This window comes from Carassius gibelio, chromosome A11, assembly GCF_023724105.1.
Source record: "Carassius gibelio isolate Cgi1373 ecotype wild population from Czech Republic chromosome A11, carGib1.2-hapl.c, whole genome shotgun sequence".
NCBI lineage: Eukaryota > Metazoa > Chordata > Actinopteri > Cypriniformes > Cyprinidae > Carassius > Carassius gibelio.
The window spans coordinates 4,690,165-4,710,207 of NC_068381.1; the positions used below are offsets into that span (position 1 = coordinate 4,690,165).

A 20,043-nucleotide genomic window follows, 5' to 3' on the forward strand; every position below is an offset into this window, starting at 1 on the left:
AATGTATGATAGTATCATAGATTAGTGTGCATGTAATTTGTTTTTATTCATCAAAGTCTAATGTTTTAACATCCTTTAGCGCAAAGTCAAATTGTCTTAAAGAGATGAGAACATTCAGAAGTAGTGTAAGTTTGAATGCTTCCTCAGTGAGTTTTGATTTGTCTGTGCCAGCTCTGTTAATTGGAGAATAATCTTAAAGGAATAATTATTCAAATAATTAAAATGCATTCACTCTCAGGCCATCCAAGATCTAAATGAGTTTGTTTCTTTGTCAGAACAGACACACTTATTTACTACATTATATTACATCACTTGCTCACCAGTGAATCCTCTGTGGTGAATGGGTGCCGTCAGAATAAGAGTACAAACAAATCCAGGAGAAACGGTTCATAGTTTTTGATGGAATACAAACATGCAGCTTTTCATTTCACCAGATGTTAACTGATGGACTGGAGTGGTGTGGATTATTATGATGTTTTTATCAGCTGTTTGGACTCTCATTCTGACGGCACCCATTCACTGCTGATGATCCATTTGTGAGCAAGTGAAGGAATGCCAAATTTCTCCAAATCTGTAACCATGAACAAACAAACACATATATTTATAATCATATCTATTTTCAGCAAATTTTCTTAGTGGAACTTCATTGTTTGTTCATCTCACTTCTAAAGAAAGAGAAAGTTGAATCCGTTTTGACAGTGAGATATCAAGAATGCTGACAACTGCATTCCTTTACAAGCATAATACATTGTTGTCTGAATCATCTGAGATAATTGGGATATTTGAGACACCTCCCTATATTCTGTGTTGCTAGTATAATTCTTTATAATATGTCAACATGGATTGAATTAAGATTTAGAGTTTAAATATAGCAGGCTTATGTTTCAGTTACTTATAAAACCAACGTGATTTCCTTAGAGTTTAAGTTAGTCTGTCATTCTATCGTTGTTAACGTAAACATTATGTCGTCAGTAGTTGCGATACTAAATTCCAACACATGGTGGCAGTGTTCCAACTCCTTCAACCACCGTTGTGCTAGTCAGAGACTATTCAAAGACGTTAACGATATATATTGCATTAGTAAAATGTACACTATTGTCCTTGCTACAAAAAGACTTCATTTAACAATAATTATCATCACATTGTAATTTCCTCAAATAAAATGTGCTGACTGTCTTTAGAATAAAACTAAATGACATTAAGTTTCTAAAAAAAAAAAAAAAAGGAAGTTGAAGTGTGGCAAAACACTAAAAAAAGAAGAGGCTGGTTGTGTTAAACTTATAGTGTGAAAAATGTCAAGTTACAAAAGAAACAAACAAGACTTTTAAACGTAGTGTGTGAAATTATGTGTGTGTGTGTGTGTGTGTGTGTGTGTGTGTGTGTGTGTCCAAAAAGCATTTCTTAATAGGCCTACGTGTAAATAATATTTAAACTATTTAAAAGCAAATTAATAATGAATAAAAGCATCATTACAATGCATAAATATAAATGTGTGACCCTGTAAATGTGAAAAAAATCCTCCAACCTGTATACACAACCGATAAAACAGAAAACTTTCACAAAAGAAAAATGTCAAAAAACCCTCCACTTTTTTTCCATGTGTAGGTGATTAGTTCAGATCCCATATTAAACACTGACATCATCATCCTGCCATACTGAACTCCATCTAATGCATCTTTTACAGTAAATATAAGTGCAGTTTTCTGACTTCATATTCATTAGACAGATTACATTCCTGAAGTCTTTCCCCTTACAAACTCTCAGACTAAAGCTTCACATGCCAAATAATCCATTAAGGAAATCATCATACATGAAAACAGACACACATGTTGTGCTTGACTTAAATGGCTTTAATTCATGACCTTCTAAGCAGAGCCTCTGTGATGTGGCTTTCTATACGTGTGTGTTCTCAGCTCATCCCGCCCACTTCCTGCAGCGCTCCTGGAACGGCTCTTCAAACTTCTACTGATGTCACTGCACTTTCTACACATTCACACGGGAATCAATAAAACCACAGCAGACGGCACTCCAAATCACACTTTCAGATGGATATCAAACGTACGTATTGTTTTTGTAACAGTTTGATGATGTGTTGCTGATGTTGCAGCAGTAGACATTAAATCATAAAACAGAGCACTGTCTTTGTATTTTTGGCATTTATTCGTTTTAATTTATTACCTTTAAATGTCATGAATAATTGAGTAAACATTGGGTGATTAGTTGTATTTCTTTACAGACAAATAAAAATGATCAATTAAATGCTTGTTAATTTTATCCTAAAACAGGTGTATTCATGCATACAGAATGTCAATTTAAGAAACCAAAAAATTCCAGGAGCTGAAATTCCCTGTCAGAGGCAGCGTCAGGTAAAATGTGACGCGCTTCAGCGCTTGTTCCTGTCTAAAACCTTTTCTTAACTCAGTTATGTTTCAACCTTTTACTCTTAGCTGAGGCAGGAGTCCAGTGTATGTGGCTGACAGCTAAATAAAAGAGTCACTCCTGTTTGTACATGTTGCACTTAAAGATATGTATCCTTCCGTCTCAATAATCTGTCAAATCATTGTGACAGGATGCTGTAACTGTCAATGAGCTTGCAATATTCAGAAAAACAGGTTCAGAACATAAGGGACCTCACAGTATTTATATACAACATCTAGTCATATTTTAAAATGTGAATGTTTTAAAATGTACACTAACTTAAAATTTGTCATTTAAGCTGCATTCATTTGAGAAATTAAAAAAAAAAACTATAATTGGTTTGGTGAGTGATAGTTTGAGAAGTAAATTTGGTCACTGGTGTCCACTTCATATTGGTGTTGTGGTGATAAAACTGAATTTTCAGCATCAGTCCTCAGTGGCAGGTGATACTTCAGAAATCATTCTAATGCTGATTTTCTGCTGCTAAAAAAATAAATTAAATTTTTTTTTTATTATTATAATCATTGCGGCTTAATATATATATATATATATATATATATATATATATATATATATATATATATTTTTTTTTTTTTTTTTATTGGTACATACATTCTTTGATATACTGAAAGTTAAAAAAAACTGTATTTTATATATATATATATATATATATATATATATATATATATATATATATATATATATATATATATATATATATATATAAAATTAAGACATATTTTTATCTTTACTATCATTATTGGTTAGTTTAATGCATCACTTAATAATGAATCAATTAATAACACCAACAGTATACAGTATACAAATCAGGAAAAATCCAATATATATATATATAAAGAGAGAGCATACAATGAAATTTAATCAACTACATTTAAAAAAAAGGTAATAATAAAAGCAGATTCATGCCCAAACAAATTGCCTATGCTGTAGAAATGATTGATACATTTGTTGTTTATTGTTGCCATGCATTCAAAATTTTTCATAACAATCAAGGCTGTGTTATGTCCACAATCATAAAACTGCTCTAATAGATGTAGTGCCTTTAAGTTCAAAGATCAGCTGCTGCGTGCTAAGAAACGTATCAATATTTTATAGTCCTGAACAAACACACTGTTGACTAAAGGGGTGTTTTATTCTGCCACACATCCTGGTGTCAACGGTCATAATCACATGGCTGATTTTCTAATCTTTGTCAGCATGGGAAGTTGACTGGCATACGTGAATACAAATGCTAATGAAATTCTTGAGAAAAACAGCAAATGGGCAATTTTGAAAAGAACACGATTCATATATTCAGTGTATTCTGAATCCAATAGGTAGCTTTGTGGCAGGAAGAGCACGCAACAGAAGACATAATATTGGACATGTGCATTAATAAATGGTCAAACAGCTTCTTTCATCACTGCAGAGTTTGAAGAGGTGAAAGAGAGGAGAATCTGGACATGCATGGCAGGATCTCACAGTTGTTCTTGATTAATGCATTGACATGTGGCCTGGAGGTATGCTTGGCTGCTGGGACCATCTACATCCCACCTATGCTGCTGGAGGCAGGGGTGGAAGAACGATTCATGACTATGGTATTGGGTGAGTCACTCCAAAAGAGATCACTGTCAAAGTTGTTTCAATAGTGTAGCCGACTAATTACATATCTGGACTGACGAACAAACATTTTAAAGGTGTTGGAACTTCAGATGAGATTATCATGAGCTTCAAGGCTTTCAGTGGTTTTGAAATTTAAAAGAATGTAGGCTAGTAGCCTACAAATATGAGTATGATAATGCTTCTGCATATCAGAAATATGTAAAACATGAGTTGTCAAACTCAGTTAACAAGTTTGTTAAATGTCATATATTGTAATTAAGTTAAATGATGTTTCTGAGAAGACACCAGAAGGTGTGTCGTCCTGTCTTTTTGCCGCTCCTTGAACGCTGACGTAAAAACAAACATAAAGCGATACGTGCGCAGTTCGATTCACGAACACATGAAAAGAATCGTTCAAATGTACGCACAAGTTGATTTGAACCAGCACTGGTGAATCCTTTGACCAATCGTTTACCGAATGAACTAAAATTAACCAAATCCGCCAGACTGCTTACTGAAACAAATGACTCACTTTTATTTCAGACGCATTTTAACGTGGGAACTGTTCATTCCGCCAACATTGCGTAACTTAAAGCTGCAGTAGGGAACTTTTGACACTCTAGCGGTTAATAAACAGAACTGCTTGTGTCTTGCGGAAGAACATCGTAGCCGGAACTACTTCTCTCTGTTTATGTCTATGAAGAATCACAAAGGTACTGGGTTACTCCGCCGCGGTGCCCCGAAGCAATCTAAAATAGTCCGAATATAAACACTTATTATAGGTGCACCCTAGTGATTCAGGACATGCTAAAAACACGGTTTGGAAAATGGATTCATGGTGTACTCGCTTATTATATACATTTTTCTACATTTTGAACAGAAACAAAGTTACGGAGCGCAGCTCTGATTGGTTGTTTCTTAACGGGAGCGATGTATTTTCTGCAAATGGCAATAGGAGCACTGGGAGGAGCCAGAGGAGCTTGATTTTTTCACAGATTATCTGTCTCATATTCTACTGTCAGGACATAATGACAGGTTTAACAAATATGTAAAAAATATATTTTTACAAAAGTTACCTACTGCAGCTTTAAGTTAAGTTTACATGTAAATGCTTACATCTGACTCAATTACTGAGCCACGTCAGTGCTTCGTCACCTCTACCTCTGGGGCTTTTGAAACGTTTTAATGCTAAGGGCACTTAAATATGTATCTCCTTGTGAGGGACTACTTTACTGAAATGTAAAAGCAACTGTATACTTATTATAATATTATTAAAAAAATGTTTAAAAAATTGGTTGTTAATTAAATTCATTATAAAGTATTCATTAAATACATTTAAATGTAATTAAATTAAATCCAAACAGTGCATTCAGGTTATAAATGTTTTGTTCCCTGGGAATTGAACCCACAACCTTGCGCTGCTAACTCAGTGCTCTACCACTTTAGCCACAGGAACACGTTTTAATTAAATTATAAAAATTATCAATTAAAATACTAATTAAATAAATTAATTTGTCATTGTACTGTGTTGTATAACATTTCTACAGAAAAAAATAGTATCATATATATGCATTTAGCAGACACGTCCAGACTCCATTTACATTTGATGTTTTTATTTCAGCTGTGGGCCCAGTCCTGGGGCTGATCGCGGTCCCTCTAATTGGTTCGGCGAGTGATAGTTGGAGAAGTAAATATGGTCGCCGGCGTCCCTTCATATGGGTTTTGTGCATGGGCGTCCTGCTCGGACTCTTGATCATCCCTCAGACGTCCACCCTCTTCACCCTGCTGACAAAACGACAGCAGCATTGGCTGAAGGTCCCACTGCTGGTCCTTGCCATTTGTTTGGTGGAATTCTGTGGTCAGGCTTGCTTCACCCCTCTAGAGGCCTTGGTCTCTGACCTCTTTCCTGGAGAGGAAGAGAGTCGCAAGGCTTTTTCCGTCTACTCCCTCATGCTCAGTCTGGGCGGATGCATTGGCTACCTGCTGCCCGCGGTTGACTGGACAACTTCGGACACTGTGGTCTACTTGGGTGGACAAGAAGCCTTCATCTACATTGTTCTGACCTTCATTTTTCTCTCCTGTTTGATGGGTACAACCTTCATCTCTGAGGAGAAGACAGTACGAGAAAGGCTGGGGGAAGCTGAGGTGTCCAGAAAGCCTGAAAAACTAAAGACTTACTGCTGCCCTTGTGTGGCATTCCCCAGATTTCTGCTTTTCCGAAGGACGTACTCTAGTCTCGTTTCTGTGGTTCCCCGACTCTACTCGCTGTGCAGTCGCATGCCAAAAGTCATTGCAAGGCTGTTTGTCGCGGAGCTGTGCAGTTGGATGGCACTTATGTCCTTTATGCTTTTCTACACTGACTTTGTTGGAGAAGGATTGTATAATGGGGTGCCCAGTGAAGAGCCAGGCTCCTCAGGAAGGATCCGCTATGATGAAGGTGACGTATTATCTGGAATATAAAGAAAAAAGTCATTCCTAAAAGTATTTGAAACAAGAGAATTGTACTTGAGAAGCAACACTGCATATGATTTTAAAACTTGTCTTCAGAAAATGTTTACTCTTAGAGAAAAGGCATATTAGCTGTAATTGGGGCCCATTATGTACCCCTTAGGGGTAAAAAAAAAAGGGAGTGTATCTTTAATAGAAATGTATGTCGTCTGGCAGTTTTTTTTTGTTTTGAGTTGGACTCCCAATCGAAAGGTTGTGAGTTCAAGTCCCGGGCCAATTGTGGGTGGGGGGAGTGCATGTACAGTTCTCTCTCCATGACCACGACTTAGGTGCCCTTGAGCAAGGCATCGAACCCCCAACCGCTCCCTGGCGCCGCAGCATAAATGGCTGCCCACTGGTGTGTATGCGTGCGTGTGTGTGTGTGTGTATGTGTGTGTGTGTGTGTGTGTCGGATGGGTTAATGCAGAGCACAAATTCTGAGTATGGGTCACCATACTTGGCTGAATGTCACGTCACTTTCAGTTAACCAACACAAAAGTATGTAAAAAAATAAATAAAAATAATTTCCGCAGCAACTGTTTTCAGCATTGATAATAATAAGAAACTTTTTTGAGCAGCATATTAAAATGATTTATAAAGGATTATGTGACAATGAAGTAATGGCTTGTACATGTATGGAATCTAAGTGTTTTAATGTCATTTTTATGTCACTGCAGGTGTTCGAATGGCCAGTCTGGGTCTTTTCCTACAATGTGTGACCTCTGTGATCTTCTCATTGCTAATGGAGCGTATGGTGTTGTGTATCGGTGCCAGGAAGCTGTATCTGAGCAGCGTGGTTCTGCTGGCTGTGAGTACAGCAATTATGACCATATCCCACAACATTATACTAGTCACCATCATGGCTGCTGCTACAGGATACACCTTCTGCACCCTGCAAATTCTGCCATACACACTCACATGTTTATACCACTCAAATGCACAGGTAAGAGCTTCAAACAAAGCTTATGCATTTGCATATCTGTATTTATCCTAAACAGTTGCACTTCTTAATTTCCAGGTCTTTTTCTCCACCGAAAGGAGCAATTTTCCTCTCAGGGAGGAAGATCTAATGCTAATCAGATCAGAGATGCCATCCTCGACTAAGCAGAAAAGAGCTAATGGGTGCGTCAATGGGTATCCAGGTACGATACCCTTCCATAGCAATATAAAAAACTCACAACCACATGATCTGCATGTGTCTTTAACCATGGACACACAACCCTCAGCCCAAAGAGGCATGGGCACAGACATCGCCATTTTAGACAGTGCCTACCTGCTGTCTCAGGTGGTCCCGTCCCTCTTCATGGGCTCCATCGTCCAACTCTTCCACAGTGTGACCGCATACATGGCCTGTGCATCTTTGTTGAGTCTGGTGGCTGTGTATTTCTCCAGTAAGATTGTCTTTGAGAAGGCGGATATTGATGCAAGATGACAGGGATGTTCCCAAAAGAGACTCTGGATAGTTACAAAAAACTATAAAGGGCAGCTGGTTCTGTTTAGTAGTTTTGGAAAAGGCATTTAATTGCACATTACCATCGCTCTATGTAATTTAAGTAATTTATTGAAAAAAAAAACAAAAAAACCTTAAGCTATATGATTTTCAACAAACAATATATGGTCATGCATATATATAAAAAGTCTTATTTGAGCATTGATTTATTTGATGGAACTACTGTTATCTAACCTGTGTCTGTCTATGTTCCCTTGCTTTTTAACAATATATGGTTTAGTTCCTGTTCTTTCCTGTTTCCCCTTCAGGTTCCTGTTCCTGTTCCCATTTTTGGTTCTGCTCATTACTTTGTTAAGTTCATTAACAGTACATACCAGCATCTGTTTTACCCTTATTAGTGGTCTTATTAAGTCTCTCTCTTTTTTCTCTTTGTGTTTGTCGGTTAATGTAGATGTTAGGCTGTGTGTAAGCTCTTAGTCGTTGGAGGAGGATAACCAATTAAAGGACTTTATATTATTGGAATAACCTTTGTCTGCCTGCTTCATCATCCTAACAGCAGAGTAGGACAACAATATCATATTTGCAATATTACACAATTGTATGCCTTTAAAGCAGAGAAATAACATACTTGGGCGTATTGAAGTGCAGGAAAGTAAATATACTAAATGTTTGCTTTAAAGCAAGGACGAGTGATTGTTTCAAGTTTTAAATCTTGTGACACCCTGTACAACCTGTTAAAAAAAGTGCTGTTTACATGTTTGGTTCAGAGATCGTTGACTATCTGAAGAGAGAAAGGAACAAGTCTGAAGTTTTGCGGGCTATTTTATTTGTTTTCTTTGTTAGTGCTTAAAGAGCAACAAAAAGACTAGATTGGATGTCTTAATGGCTTATTTTATTTGATACATCTTTGAGATTGCAGACAAATAAATGTATTCATTGCAATTTGTTTCAAATAGTTCCTTGTACTGTATTTTTACAGTAGGTTCTTTTTTGTGTTTGATGTAAGATATAATGTTGCTATCTTAAAAGGCATTTGCAAGTAAATTTGTTAAATTAAATTAACTAAATAAAATCTAAAACTTAGAATGTACTTTATAATTGAGGTCTGGCTATGTCAGGAATGGCATAATACACTTTTAATCATAGCCGGTTAGTTCTTGACTTGGGACGGGTGGCACTGGTCAGTTCTTTATTAACCACTGCCATCTAGTGTATCTGTAGCATCTTTTTTTTTTTTCATAGTCAAAGCAGACCAATTTACCAACCATTGCTCCATTCACTTGGTTCTTATTTTCCTTTTTTCTTTCCATTCAGTTCTCTCTGTGTATGCGTGCATATACAGTGTTGGAGAGACTTTAAGACTGTTAGGTTCTGATCAGGTTATGGATGAATAAACCCCCCTGGGTGCCGGTCAGAGCACCAATAATGAGGAGACAGGTGATTAGCTTTCAATGGTGCAGAGAACAGGAAGGTCCACAGATGTACAAAGGTGAAAATAGTCTGCAAAAATAAATACAATATAGAAATGAATAAACTAAAGATATATATATATATATATATATATATATATATATATATATATATATATATATATATATATATATATATATATATAAACAATAGTAACATTTACTGTTACATAATGAAACCAAAGCATTCATATTTATTCACACTGGCATTTCTCTCCTGAACAGTTAAATGAAAGGAGACCAGATATTTCACAGAAAACTTGAAGTCATGAGTGATCGTTTGTCCCTATGAACATAAAGCTTCCATATATGGATAAAATCATGGCGCATATGAATAACATTTACATAAACAGAATGCTAAACACTCATTTGGTTTTGTAGCAGATTAATAGAACAACATCAAGTTGTTAAGAAATCATAACACTGATTGACATCTTTATAAAGAGTAAATAATCAAACATTAAATAATATTCCCGATCGTAACACTAAAGAACGATCGTTATCGGACATGTCTAGGCATGTTTATATGGAACAAATGCATATAACACTGTGCTAACACAAATATAAATAGAACAGGCTTACTTTGTGGTCAGTGACTAAAACCTTAATATTAGGCAGTGGTGGACAGTAGCTTTACTTCGTTACTGTACCTTACTTAGTACATTTTTCAAGTATCTGTACTTTACTGGAGTAGTTTTATTTTGAGTAACTACTTTTACTTTTACTTCACTACATTCCAAAGCATAAGATCATACTTTTAACTTCACTACATTTCATAAAACATATTGTTACTCCCTATAATATATCACGTGCTCCGACACGCAGAAGCGGTGTCTGATTCATCATGAACGAACTGAGTCTTTTCAAAATAAACTTTTAAATCGGATCGCAAATCGCACCAAACGATTCGTTTACGAATTAGAATGATCCGATTGCAGCTGTTTTAGAGTCGACCACTCACTGATTCAAATGAACCGTTTAGTGCGAGTCTACAGAAGTAAGAACCAGGAGATCTTGTGAGCGCCTGCGTCTGATGTTGCTAAAAGCAAGTTATTAATGTAGAAATTTAGGATTAATTATTGTAACTGAAGATCATATTTTTTATTATTTATTTTATATATTTTATTTTGATAATTTAGAATTATTACTGAAATACAACCTTTTTTTGTTTCAAACAGTTCATTGAACAATAATAAATGAAGTACCTGAAGCTGACAATAAAGTAAATGTATAATAATTAGCACAGATGATTAATTTAGTGCTGTAAACGCGCGTGAGGGGCGGAAACGCGCCGCGGAGCGTCAGACACGCGTGAGGACCAAACACAGCAGAATGGTAGGAAACTTCACTCCTCTTATTATTTCTCTTTTACTATAGCGATTTATTTTTAGATACGTGATCTGAGTTTTTTATAGAGTTGTAGAGTTAGAGTTATTAGAGAAATAGAGTAATTTTTTACATTCTTTGGTCGAAGTTTTCAGATCGGCAATTCGGAGCCTGTTCACGACTCTGATTCAGATCGGCACTTCGGAGCATGTTCGCGACTCCTTGATTCAGATCGGCACTTCGGAGCATGTTCGCGACTCCTTGATTCAGATCGGCACTTCGGAGCATGTTCGCGACTCCATTCAGATCGGCACTTCGGAGCGTGTTCGCGACTCGGTTGATTCAGATCGGGACTTCGGAGCCTGTTCGCGACTCGGTTGATTCAGATCGCCACTTCGGAGCCTGTTCGCGACTCGGTTGATTCAGATCGGCACTTCGGAGCATGTTCGCGACTCCGTTGAATCAGATCGGCACTTCGGAGCATGTTCGCGACTCGGTTGATTCAGATCCGGACTTCGGAGCCTGTTCGCGACTCGGTTGATTCAGATCGGCACTTCGGAGCCTGTTCGCGACTCGGTTGATTCAGATCGGGACTTCTGGACTTCGGAGCATGTACGATACCCGGTTGATTCAGATCGGCACTTTGGAGAATGTTCGCGAATCGGTTGATTCAGATCGGGACTTCGGAGCATGTTCGCGACTCGGTTGATTCAGATCGGCACTTCGGAGCCTGTTCGCGACTCGGTTGATTCAGATCGGGACTTCGGAGCCTGTTCGCGACTCGGTTGATTCAGATCGGCACTTCGGAGCATGTTCGCGACTCGGTTGATTCAGATCGTCACTTCGGAGCATGTTCGCGACTCGGTTGATTCAGATCGTCACTTCGGAGCATGTTCGCGACTCGGTTGATTCAGATCGGCACTTCGGAGCCTGTTCGCGACTCGGTTGATTCAGATCGGCACTTCGGAGCCTGTTCGCGACTCGGTTGATTCAGATCGGGACTTCGGAGCATCTTTGAGTTTTTTTTTTTTTTATTCAGATCTGGACATCGAAGCAGGAAGTGTTTGTCAAACAGTTAATTGGTGATAAATTAATATTTGGACTTGAGGCTTTTTTTTACCTGTCGATTCAGCATGTACATGGACCCACACAAAAGGTGGAAACACTCTAGACTTAATCATCAGTAGGGCTCTAAATTTTCGTCTAAACTTTTCAAGGACGTAGTGTCACAGATCGCAAGAGGCGAAGACTCAAGTGCAGCCAGATGGGAAGACTTTATTTATACTTCACCAAAATAAACAAAAACACAACTGAAACACACATACCATACTTTCTCCTACTGAATCAGATGAGACAGAGATATTACTTATTGGACCAAAAAGCAGTACACAGAATCTATTGGACTACAATTTGCAACTATGCATGTACTGTTATTATCTCTGCAACTTGTAATTTGAAAATCATATTTCCCATGTTACATGTAACTGCATTCTTCCATCTTAGAAACACTGCCAAGCTACAAAACACGTTACCTGTTTCTGATGCAGAAAAGCTAGTTCATGCATTCATGACCTCGACTGGACTATCGCAATGCAAACAAGCTAAAGGTAGTCCAAAATGTAGTGGCTAGAGTCCTTACCAAGAAAACATGATCATTACCCCAATTTCACACTCGCTGCACTGGCTACCTATTAAGTTCCTAGTTACAAAATATTATTACTTACTCTCTTGTTTAAATCTAGACGCAACTCTTTGACCAAGCATTCAAATAATGCATCTCACAATCTTGTACAGCAGTTATATCTGATAAAATGTACATTACTCCTTATCTTGGGTTGAAAAATCTTTTTTTGCTTGGTTGGAACAGCAGCTACACTACATTTCTATTTGTTTCTCTGTTTCTGCCATGGGACTGGCATACCGTGGTAGAAATTACACAAGCTTTAGTCTGGATCAAGCCTTTACAAAGATCTGAGATATGATGCAAACCTCTCCGGCCCTCAGATGATGCCAACCCTGAAACAACATGCTACCAAATTTTGCTACATGTTTGATTGCAACATTTTGCTACATGTTTGATGTTTCTTTGCTGTTAAGTGTTCATCATCGGTTTGATTTACATCATTAACTGAATTTTACCATATTTCTGCCATATCTACATCAAACTGACAGTCACCACTGACAAGTTACTACTAAATATAATGTAGAAACGTAATTTTCAGTAAAGCTGCTTTGAAACTATTTGTTTTGTGAAAAGCGCTGCAAATAAACTGGTGTGAGAGCATCTGCAATTGCCTGATGTCAAGAAGGGCAGCAAGAAGCCAATTTTCTCCAAGAAAAACATCAAGGAAGTTCTGCAGGAAGAACAATGATTGAACAGCAGAAGACTTGTGCAAAGTTAGCCTTTAAAACTTCATTATACCATAGAAACATGTGGACAAATAATGTGCAAATACTGAAGCAGCAAACTTTGCAGAACACAATTTATGTCATTGCCAAAACATTTGGCCATAACTGTAAGTAGCAGTAGGACAGTACTTTATATGCATGGCCACAAGAAAAATAAAAGTGTTTACAATGATATTTAAAGTAACTATGAAAATGATAACAAAATTAATATTTATATTTTAACACAAAATTATATATACTTTACAATTATATGTATATATACATTTTCTAGAAATCATTTGGATTTTACTTTTTTATTATGCATGCATTAAAAGCATGGTTATATTTCTATGGTTCTAGAACATATTTCGGGTTTGAATAGGTTAAATATTTTGCTTGCATGCAATACATATAAATGTGCATAAATGCATCAAAAGCTGTAATTTTTTCCCCCTTTGCTTTCGTTGGATGTTTTTCCTGTACTTATAAATAATTCATGCAGCCATTTACTCTAACCAATGACGTACCTCGTTTTAGGGCGAGCCTCCGCCACACAACCAATCAGAAGCGAGGAATCGGATCCGTGCCCTAGAGTGCATTTCGATGCGTGTCATGTGACAGACCTCTGTGAGAAATGCCAACATGGAACCGTGGCAAGGACGATGTTCTTCCCAACAATAACATTGAAAGGGGCATCTGGATTCATCCTATTTCGCACATCCACAATCTGGACATTTCAATCCATATTTACACAAGGTAATGAGGCTACGTATATCGTTTTACGTTCTGTAAACCAACCCGAAGTCGATTTTTTAAACAGAGGGTCAGATTCGATCTAAACGACCCGACTTTGATGAACTTGACACCTGTTTCTGAGAATGTTGTGGCCGTGTTGTCCAAAAGCCGCTGTTTTTGTCGCCTGTGTGTTGGAGCATGTGTGCAGGCCTGTTTTCCTGCCCTGCTGACGCACTTTTGTGAAACACATGTCTAGAGCCTCGTGTGTGTGTGTGCTATAGTTGAGCATTGCTGCTCTGTTGATGCCAGTTTTATTATGTCGTTCCTCTTGTAATTGGTTAAGTGTGCATTGTGATTTATGTTGTGATGGTGTTTTCAACAGCCCCTCCTCTTTCCATCCCATAAACCTCGGTGCTTTAATGTCTGCAAACATTGTGATGATGAGCATGGGCGCATGTAAATATTGCCCCCAGAACGGTTTGGACCCTTATCAAAAAGCATTTTTTTTTCATTGCATCAGATTAAAACATTACAACAATTGTAAGCTAACCTAACTACATACAGACCATCTGACCTTAAGGTGATTCGTATCGAATGTAGAATTAAGTTATGAATCAAAAGTTGTCCAATTGTTTTATATATTACTTTAAAAAAAAAAATATATATATTTTTTTTTACAGCTTTTGATGTTAATCTAAGTTGACCAATGAATAAGGTTTCATCATGTAGTACTAGATAAACAAATATCCTGCCAATAATTTGTGAATAATTAATTAACTTTTATTGTAAATATATGTGTGTGTGTGTGTGTGTGTGTGTGTGTGTACTGTACAGACCAAAAGTTTGGACAAACCTTCTCATTCAAAGAGTTTTCTTTATTTTCATGACTATGAAAATTGTAGATTCACACTGAAGGCATCACAACTATGAATTAACACATGTGGAATTATAAATGGAATTATATACATAACAAAAAAGTGTAAAAAAAAAAAAAAACTGAAAATATGTCATATTGTAGGTTCTTCAAAGTAGCCACCTTTTGCTTTGATTACTGCTTTGCACACTCTTGGCGTTCTCTTGATGAGCTTCAAGAGGTAGTCACCTGAAATGGTCTTCAACAGTCTTGAAGGAGTTCCCCGAGAGATGCTTAGCACTTGTTGGCCTTTTGCCTTCAGTCTGCGGTCCAGCTCACCCCTAAACCATCTCGAATGGGTTCAGGTCCGGTGACTGTGGAGGCCAGGTCATCTGGCGCAGCACCCCATCACTCTCCTTCTTGCTCAAATAGCCCTTGATGCCTTCAGTGTGACTCTACAATTTTCATAGTCATAAAAATAAAGAAAACTCTTTGAATGAGAAGGTGTGTCCAAACTTTTGGTCTGTACTTTATGTATACATAATATATCTATATCTATCTTTCTATCTATCTATCTATATTAATATTATGTAAGTGTGTGTATATGTATATGAAATATATGTATGTCATGTATATGAAGTATAAATAATATTATATACTTTTTTCATCATGGTTTTTTTTTTGTGGAATGTGACCTGGAAATGTATTCACTTACATTTTTTATGTCTAAAGTGTCCAAATACTTTATCGTGCCACTGCACTACTTATCCTGGTTATTCCATTTCTAACTTCTTCTTTTTTTTGCAGTGTTTACAAATCGTGGCAACACCTTCAGCCTTCCTCTGATCTGCACACCAACAAATGGTCTCCATAAGTGACAAAGTGGTGGCCACTGCTAATGAATCGTTTGCGGACCATGCCTTGGCCACCTTGCCCTTCGTGGAAGTGGCAGGCAGTGAGAGCAGCGAGAGGGGCAGCTCCATCTCATGCTCCAGTCCCGAAACCGGAGATGCTGGAGCTCAGCTCGACTACAGCCCTGGGTTGGAAGACGAGGACGATGGGCCGCTGCAGATCTTTTTCGACTCCACGGAGGAGATGTTGACTCAGCCGCCCAGGATGCCTGATTTTATACCCCAGCTCTCCAGCACCTTTTCTCCAACCCTGGAGGACATTGAGGAGTTCTTGTTGGAGAAGATGGAGCTTTTAAGTGATGCTCCTCTTAGTCCAGAGGAAAAGGCAAAGGAGGATGAGCCTCCCATACAGCCGTCTTCCCCCGTTGACATAGAGCCGAAATTCAGCCCGATGACAATGTCTCCTAACGCTCAGAGTGTTAACACCACGGCTAGTGCTACGCCGTTGCTCATTGGTGCTCCATTTGTGTTTCAATTGCAACCTCTCCAGCTAAGCCACACCCTCCCACAGCCAGACACCCAATCGGGTGTGGCCAGTGGGCTTCAGGTGGCCCATCTGGTGCTTGGTGTCCAAGGGGCACAGAACATTACCCTCCTTTCACCGCAGGTGCCCTCAGCAACTCTCCTCCCCATTGTTGGTGAGGCCGTCAACCAAGACCAAAAGTATGTGAAGATCGCTCCCTTGCCTATTGCCATCAGGGCGGTCGGAATAGCGGGCACAGGCCTGGTCAAAGCCATCACACCACGTCCATCCAGGTCCTCCACGGAAACCTTGCGGGTACATAAATGCTCTCACCCTGGGTGTGAGAAGATGTACACCAAGAGCAGCCACCTGAAGGCTCATTTCCGCAGACACACAGGAGAGAAACCCTACCTGTGCAGCTGGCCAGACTGTGGCTGGAGGTGAGTGTCGAAACTAGAAAATAATCTACTTGAAAGCCAGATGATTAAAATGAATTCTCTTTGCTTTCTTAACAGTCAAGTCACATTTATTTCAGTAGCGTTTAATACAGTACAGATCGTTTCAATGCAGTTGCACAGTAATAAACACGAAATATATTAAAGTACAATACAATTTTAGCAGCTCTAAAAAGACAAAGTGTCATTATTCAGTTCAGTTTAGTTTAGTGATGATTCAGATTAGTTAAATAACAATGTAAATGTTGCTATAGTTCAACTATAAAGCAGCTCTACACAAGATAAAAGTGTCATTTTACACTGTTTTGGTCTTATGATGTAATATTCGTTGGAGCACAAAATGTCTTAATATTTCATAAAAAACCTTCCACATCTTTGAAACAACTTTTCTCTTTGGCTGATGTCATCTAGGCTGAACAAGCCATTGCTAATGCCTGGTAGCATTGGATTGCACAAGACTTTTTAAAATGTTTTTGAAAGATGTCTCTTATGATTAACAAGGCTGCATTTATCTGACCAGAAATATGTGCGTGTTTAAAAGAAAAAAAAAGGTGCTGCTTCATATTTTTGTAGAAAGCATGATCCTTTTTTCAGGATTCCTTGATCATTATAAAGTTCAAACAACTGCATTTATATGATTTTCAAACCTTTTGTGGCATTAAAAATATATTTACTGTTACTTTTGATCAATTAAATGTGTCCTTGCTGAATTGAAGTATTAATAAAAATAAAAAGTATTAAAAGTTGGCCCCAGTTTTTTTGAATGGTAGTGTATTTGGTGCAAAACGTGTAAATGTAAGGAAATTTAAAAATAATGAAATGTCATTGAAATGTATAAATTTATTTATATATATATATATATATATATATATATATATATATATATATATTATATATATATATATATATATATATATATATATATATATATATTATATAATTATAATTTTTACTTATTTTTTTTTGTTGTTTTGTAGCAATGCTCAAAATATTGAGAAATATCTAGAAATATTTCTTTGTGAGAGCAATTTCAATAAAATGATTTTTAGAAAATGTTTATCTAGTACTAAATGATGAAAGTTTATTCATTGGTCAACTTAGATTAATATCAAAAGCTGTAATAAGACCTTGATTGAATGATTTGGGCTGATGTGTACGTCCTGCTGTGTTTTGTGCATTAAAGGTTCTCTCGCTCTGATGAGCTGTCCCGCCATCGGCGCTCTCACTCGGGAGTCAAGCCTTATGAGTGCACAATGTGTGACAAAAAGTTCGCCAGGAGTGACCACCTGTCCAAACACACTAAGGTGCACCGGGGTCCTCGTGCCGGCAGACTGGTCAGGGCAAACGTCTGATCGCCGCATAAACCTGGAGTGTGATTCCTGGAGTCTGAGAGGGAAAGCTATGATACCTACAGTATACAGGCTCACAGCCCGTAACCTTCCGCCTTCATTCTTGTCTCGGTTTCCTCCCCCACTTTTTTATCGTTTATCTTGGTGCTACAGTCAGCTAACTTGAAACTCAGGGATGTGATTGTTAAGCTCAAAGCAGATTTCTGGCTTTTTGGTGGGCTGAAGTAAAGCTCACAGTCGATTTCATCACGTTTCGTCCTTCGCTGGTGTCGAGCTACAGGTTGAGCTGCAACAGATTTCCAGATCTGTATTTATTGCCTTTAAACAGAGGTTGCAGGAAGTCTGGCGATCTAAAGGGCGATACACAGGCTAATTTGAAGAAATGCGTTTCTTGTACAGTTTGTGAAGATTGTGTTAAAGATCTAACCAGGTGAAAACATAAAAGGACCAGAGTGTTAAAACCAGATTGAAGAAGAATTTCCCTTAAATTAAGACGAAATGCACTATAATTTAGGCTATGCTCATCAAGCATGGGCTCTGTCAGGGTGAATCTCAAGAAAAATGCTATAGAAATGCAATATTTAGTCCCACAAAATGCAATAAAAAATAATGTTTTACTTGTGTGTTGCATAAAGAATAGTTCTTATGACAGTTAAGTATATTTAAAACTATAAAATGTCAGTAACCATATAAACATGCAAAAAGCAGCATATTTTCATCAGTGTAATGTAAAAACATCTCATGATCCTATTGTAAAAAAATACAAAAATTAATCAAAAACCATATTGCTCAGCAAAATATATTTAAATGATATAGTACTATTGTTCGTGTACATTATGGTAATATTAGTTGTTCAAATTAATTGAGACATTTTTTATCTTTATCTTACAGTCATGCGAATCAGATTGTTCTTTGCAGAGAAATTGGGGTGGACAAATGCACTTAATTGACATTAAAATAATGTCACAATATGAAAGAAGTCATTTTATTTCATTCAAATAATTTTATTTGACATTTCTCGTGAGATTCACCTTATTAAAGTACTCTGCTGGAGTACAGCGCTTTTAAAATGAATTATTACAGAATGCAAAATTAGGTCTGATGCAGTTATTTGTGACATGTCACAGTGTTTTAGAATATATTTTACTTTTTTATGTTATGTTTTATGTAAACATTTTAGTCCCCGCCCCTTCCTTTTCGTGCAAACCCAATCGCGTTGAAATACCTGTAATTTTCATGGCCCAATCACATCCCTGCGCCAGCTGAAGGCTAATTATGCATCAAGTTGCTCTCCACATTTTTTTTTTCTCGTGCCTCATCTCTCTCAGTCTATTGAGAGCGAATGCCAAACCAGGGGTCCCGTGTCTGTATGGGGCCGTGGATAACATCACTACATGTATGGATGAACTTTTGTACTGTAAAACATATAAGCTAGAAACAATTTTCTCTTCGATCAGTAATCACACAAAGAGAATTGTTTCCTTTATGTTGTCGTAATGTGCTTTTTGCATTAGATCAATGCATTTTTTCTACTTAGTGCCGTGTCACGGTTGATAAGCTAAATCGCTGAGGACAGGTGTTACTGTCCATAAAAAAACTGGCAGCTGATCGCTTCCTGTCGAAATGAAGCTATCTGGACATCATTTTACCGATACGTCATTGAAGGCTTCAACTCTCATTAATTGGGACTGTGCTTAAGTTTCTTTTCAAAAAGGGTCATGTTAATCTACCACATGGAGTGAATTTCCTTGACATCATCTAGCCTTTTTACTTCTGGTCTTAAGTACTTTATGCATTATTTTTGTTCCCTCTACTTAGTAGCTCATGTAGGCTTTCTTGAACTATCAGGTGCTCGCTTAGTATCTGGACTTATCAATACTCTAAACTTTGTAGCAGTTTCTGAATGATCACGTAGGTACTTCTTTTTTAATATCACATCGAGAGCATCCTGATTTACAGTGTTTCCACTAGTACTGTCATGTAAGATCTTCAGTTTCTTGTTCTCTCTCTCTTTTTTTTTTTTGAAGGGAGATGTCTGTTTTGGGGAATTATAACATTATTTTCCCTTGCAAGGGCTCATCCTTGATTTTTCTGCCGCCACCTTCAACCCAATAAAGGCGTTAAATTATTTCCTTTA

At 37.5% G+C, this 20,043-nt stretch overlaps 2 protein-coding genes across 3 annotated transcripts; both read left to right on the plus strand.

Annotated features, from left to right (window-relative positions):
• Positions 1-1,426: 1,426 nt before the first annotated feature.
• LOC128022091 (solute carrier family 45 member 3) lies at positions 1,427-9,099 on the plus strand. Of its 2 annotated transcripts, XM_052609326.1 has the most exons (6): positions 1,427-2,058; positions 2,286-2,366; positions 3,848-4,023; positions 5,642-6,457; positions 7,185-7,450; positions 7,526-9,098. In XM_052609326.1, the coding sequence occupies exons 3-6, from the start codon at positions 3,882-3,884 to the stop codon at positions 7,937-7,939; spliced, it is 1,638 nt and encodes a 545-aa protein (XP_052465286.1). In that variant the 5' UTR covers positions 1,427-2,058; positions 2,286-2,366; positions 3,848-3,881; the 3' UTR covers positions 7,940-9,098. The 2 variants fall into 2 exon arrangements, with proteins under 2 accessions (XP_052465286.1, XP_052465287.1); XM_052609327.1 differs by lacking the exons at positions 1,427-2,058; positions 2,286-2,366 and having other exon boundaries at positions 3,268-4,023; positions 7,526-9,099.
• Positions 9,100-13,728: 4,629 nt separating this feature from the next.
• LOC128022094 (Krueppel-like factor 15) lies at positions 13,729-20,043 on the plus strand. Its single transcript, XM_052609333.1, has 3 exons — positions 13,729-13,896; positions 15,536-16,542; positions 17,741-20,043. Exons 2-3 carry the CDS (start codon positions 15,590-15,592, stop codon positions 17,907-17,909), a joined length of 1,122 nt encoding a protein of 373 aa, XP_052465293.1. The 5' UTR covers positions 13,729-13,896; positions 15,536-15,589; the 3' UTR covers positions 17,910-20,043.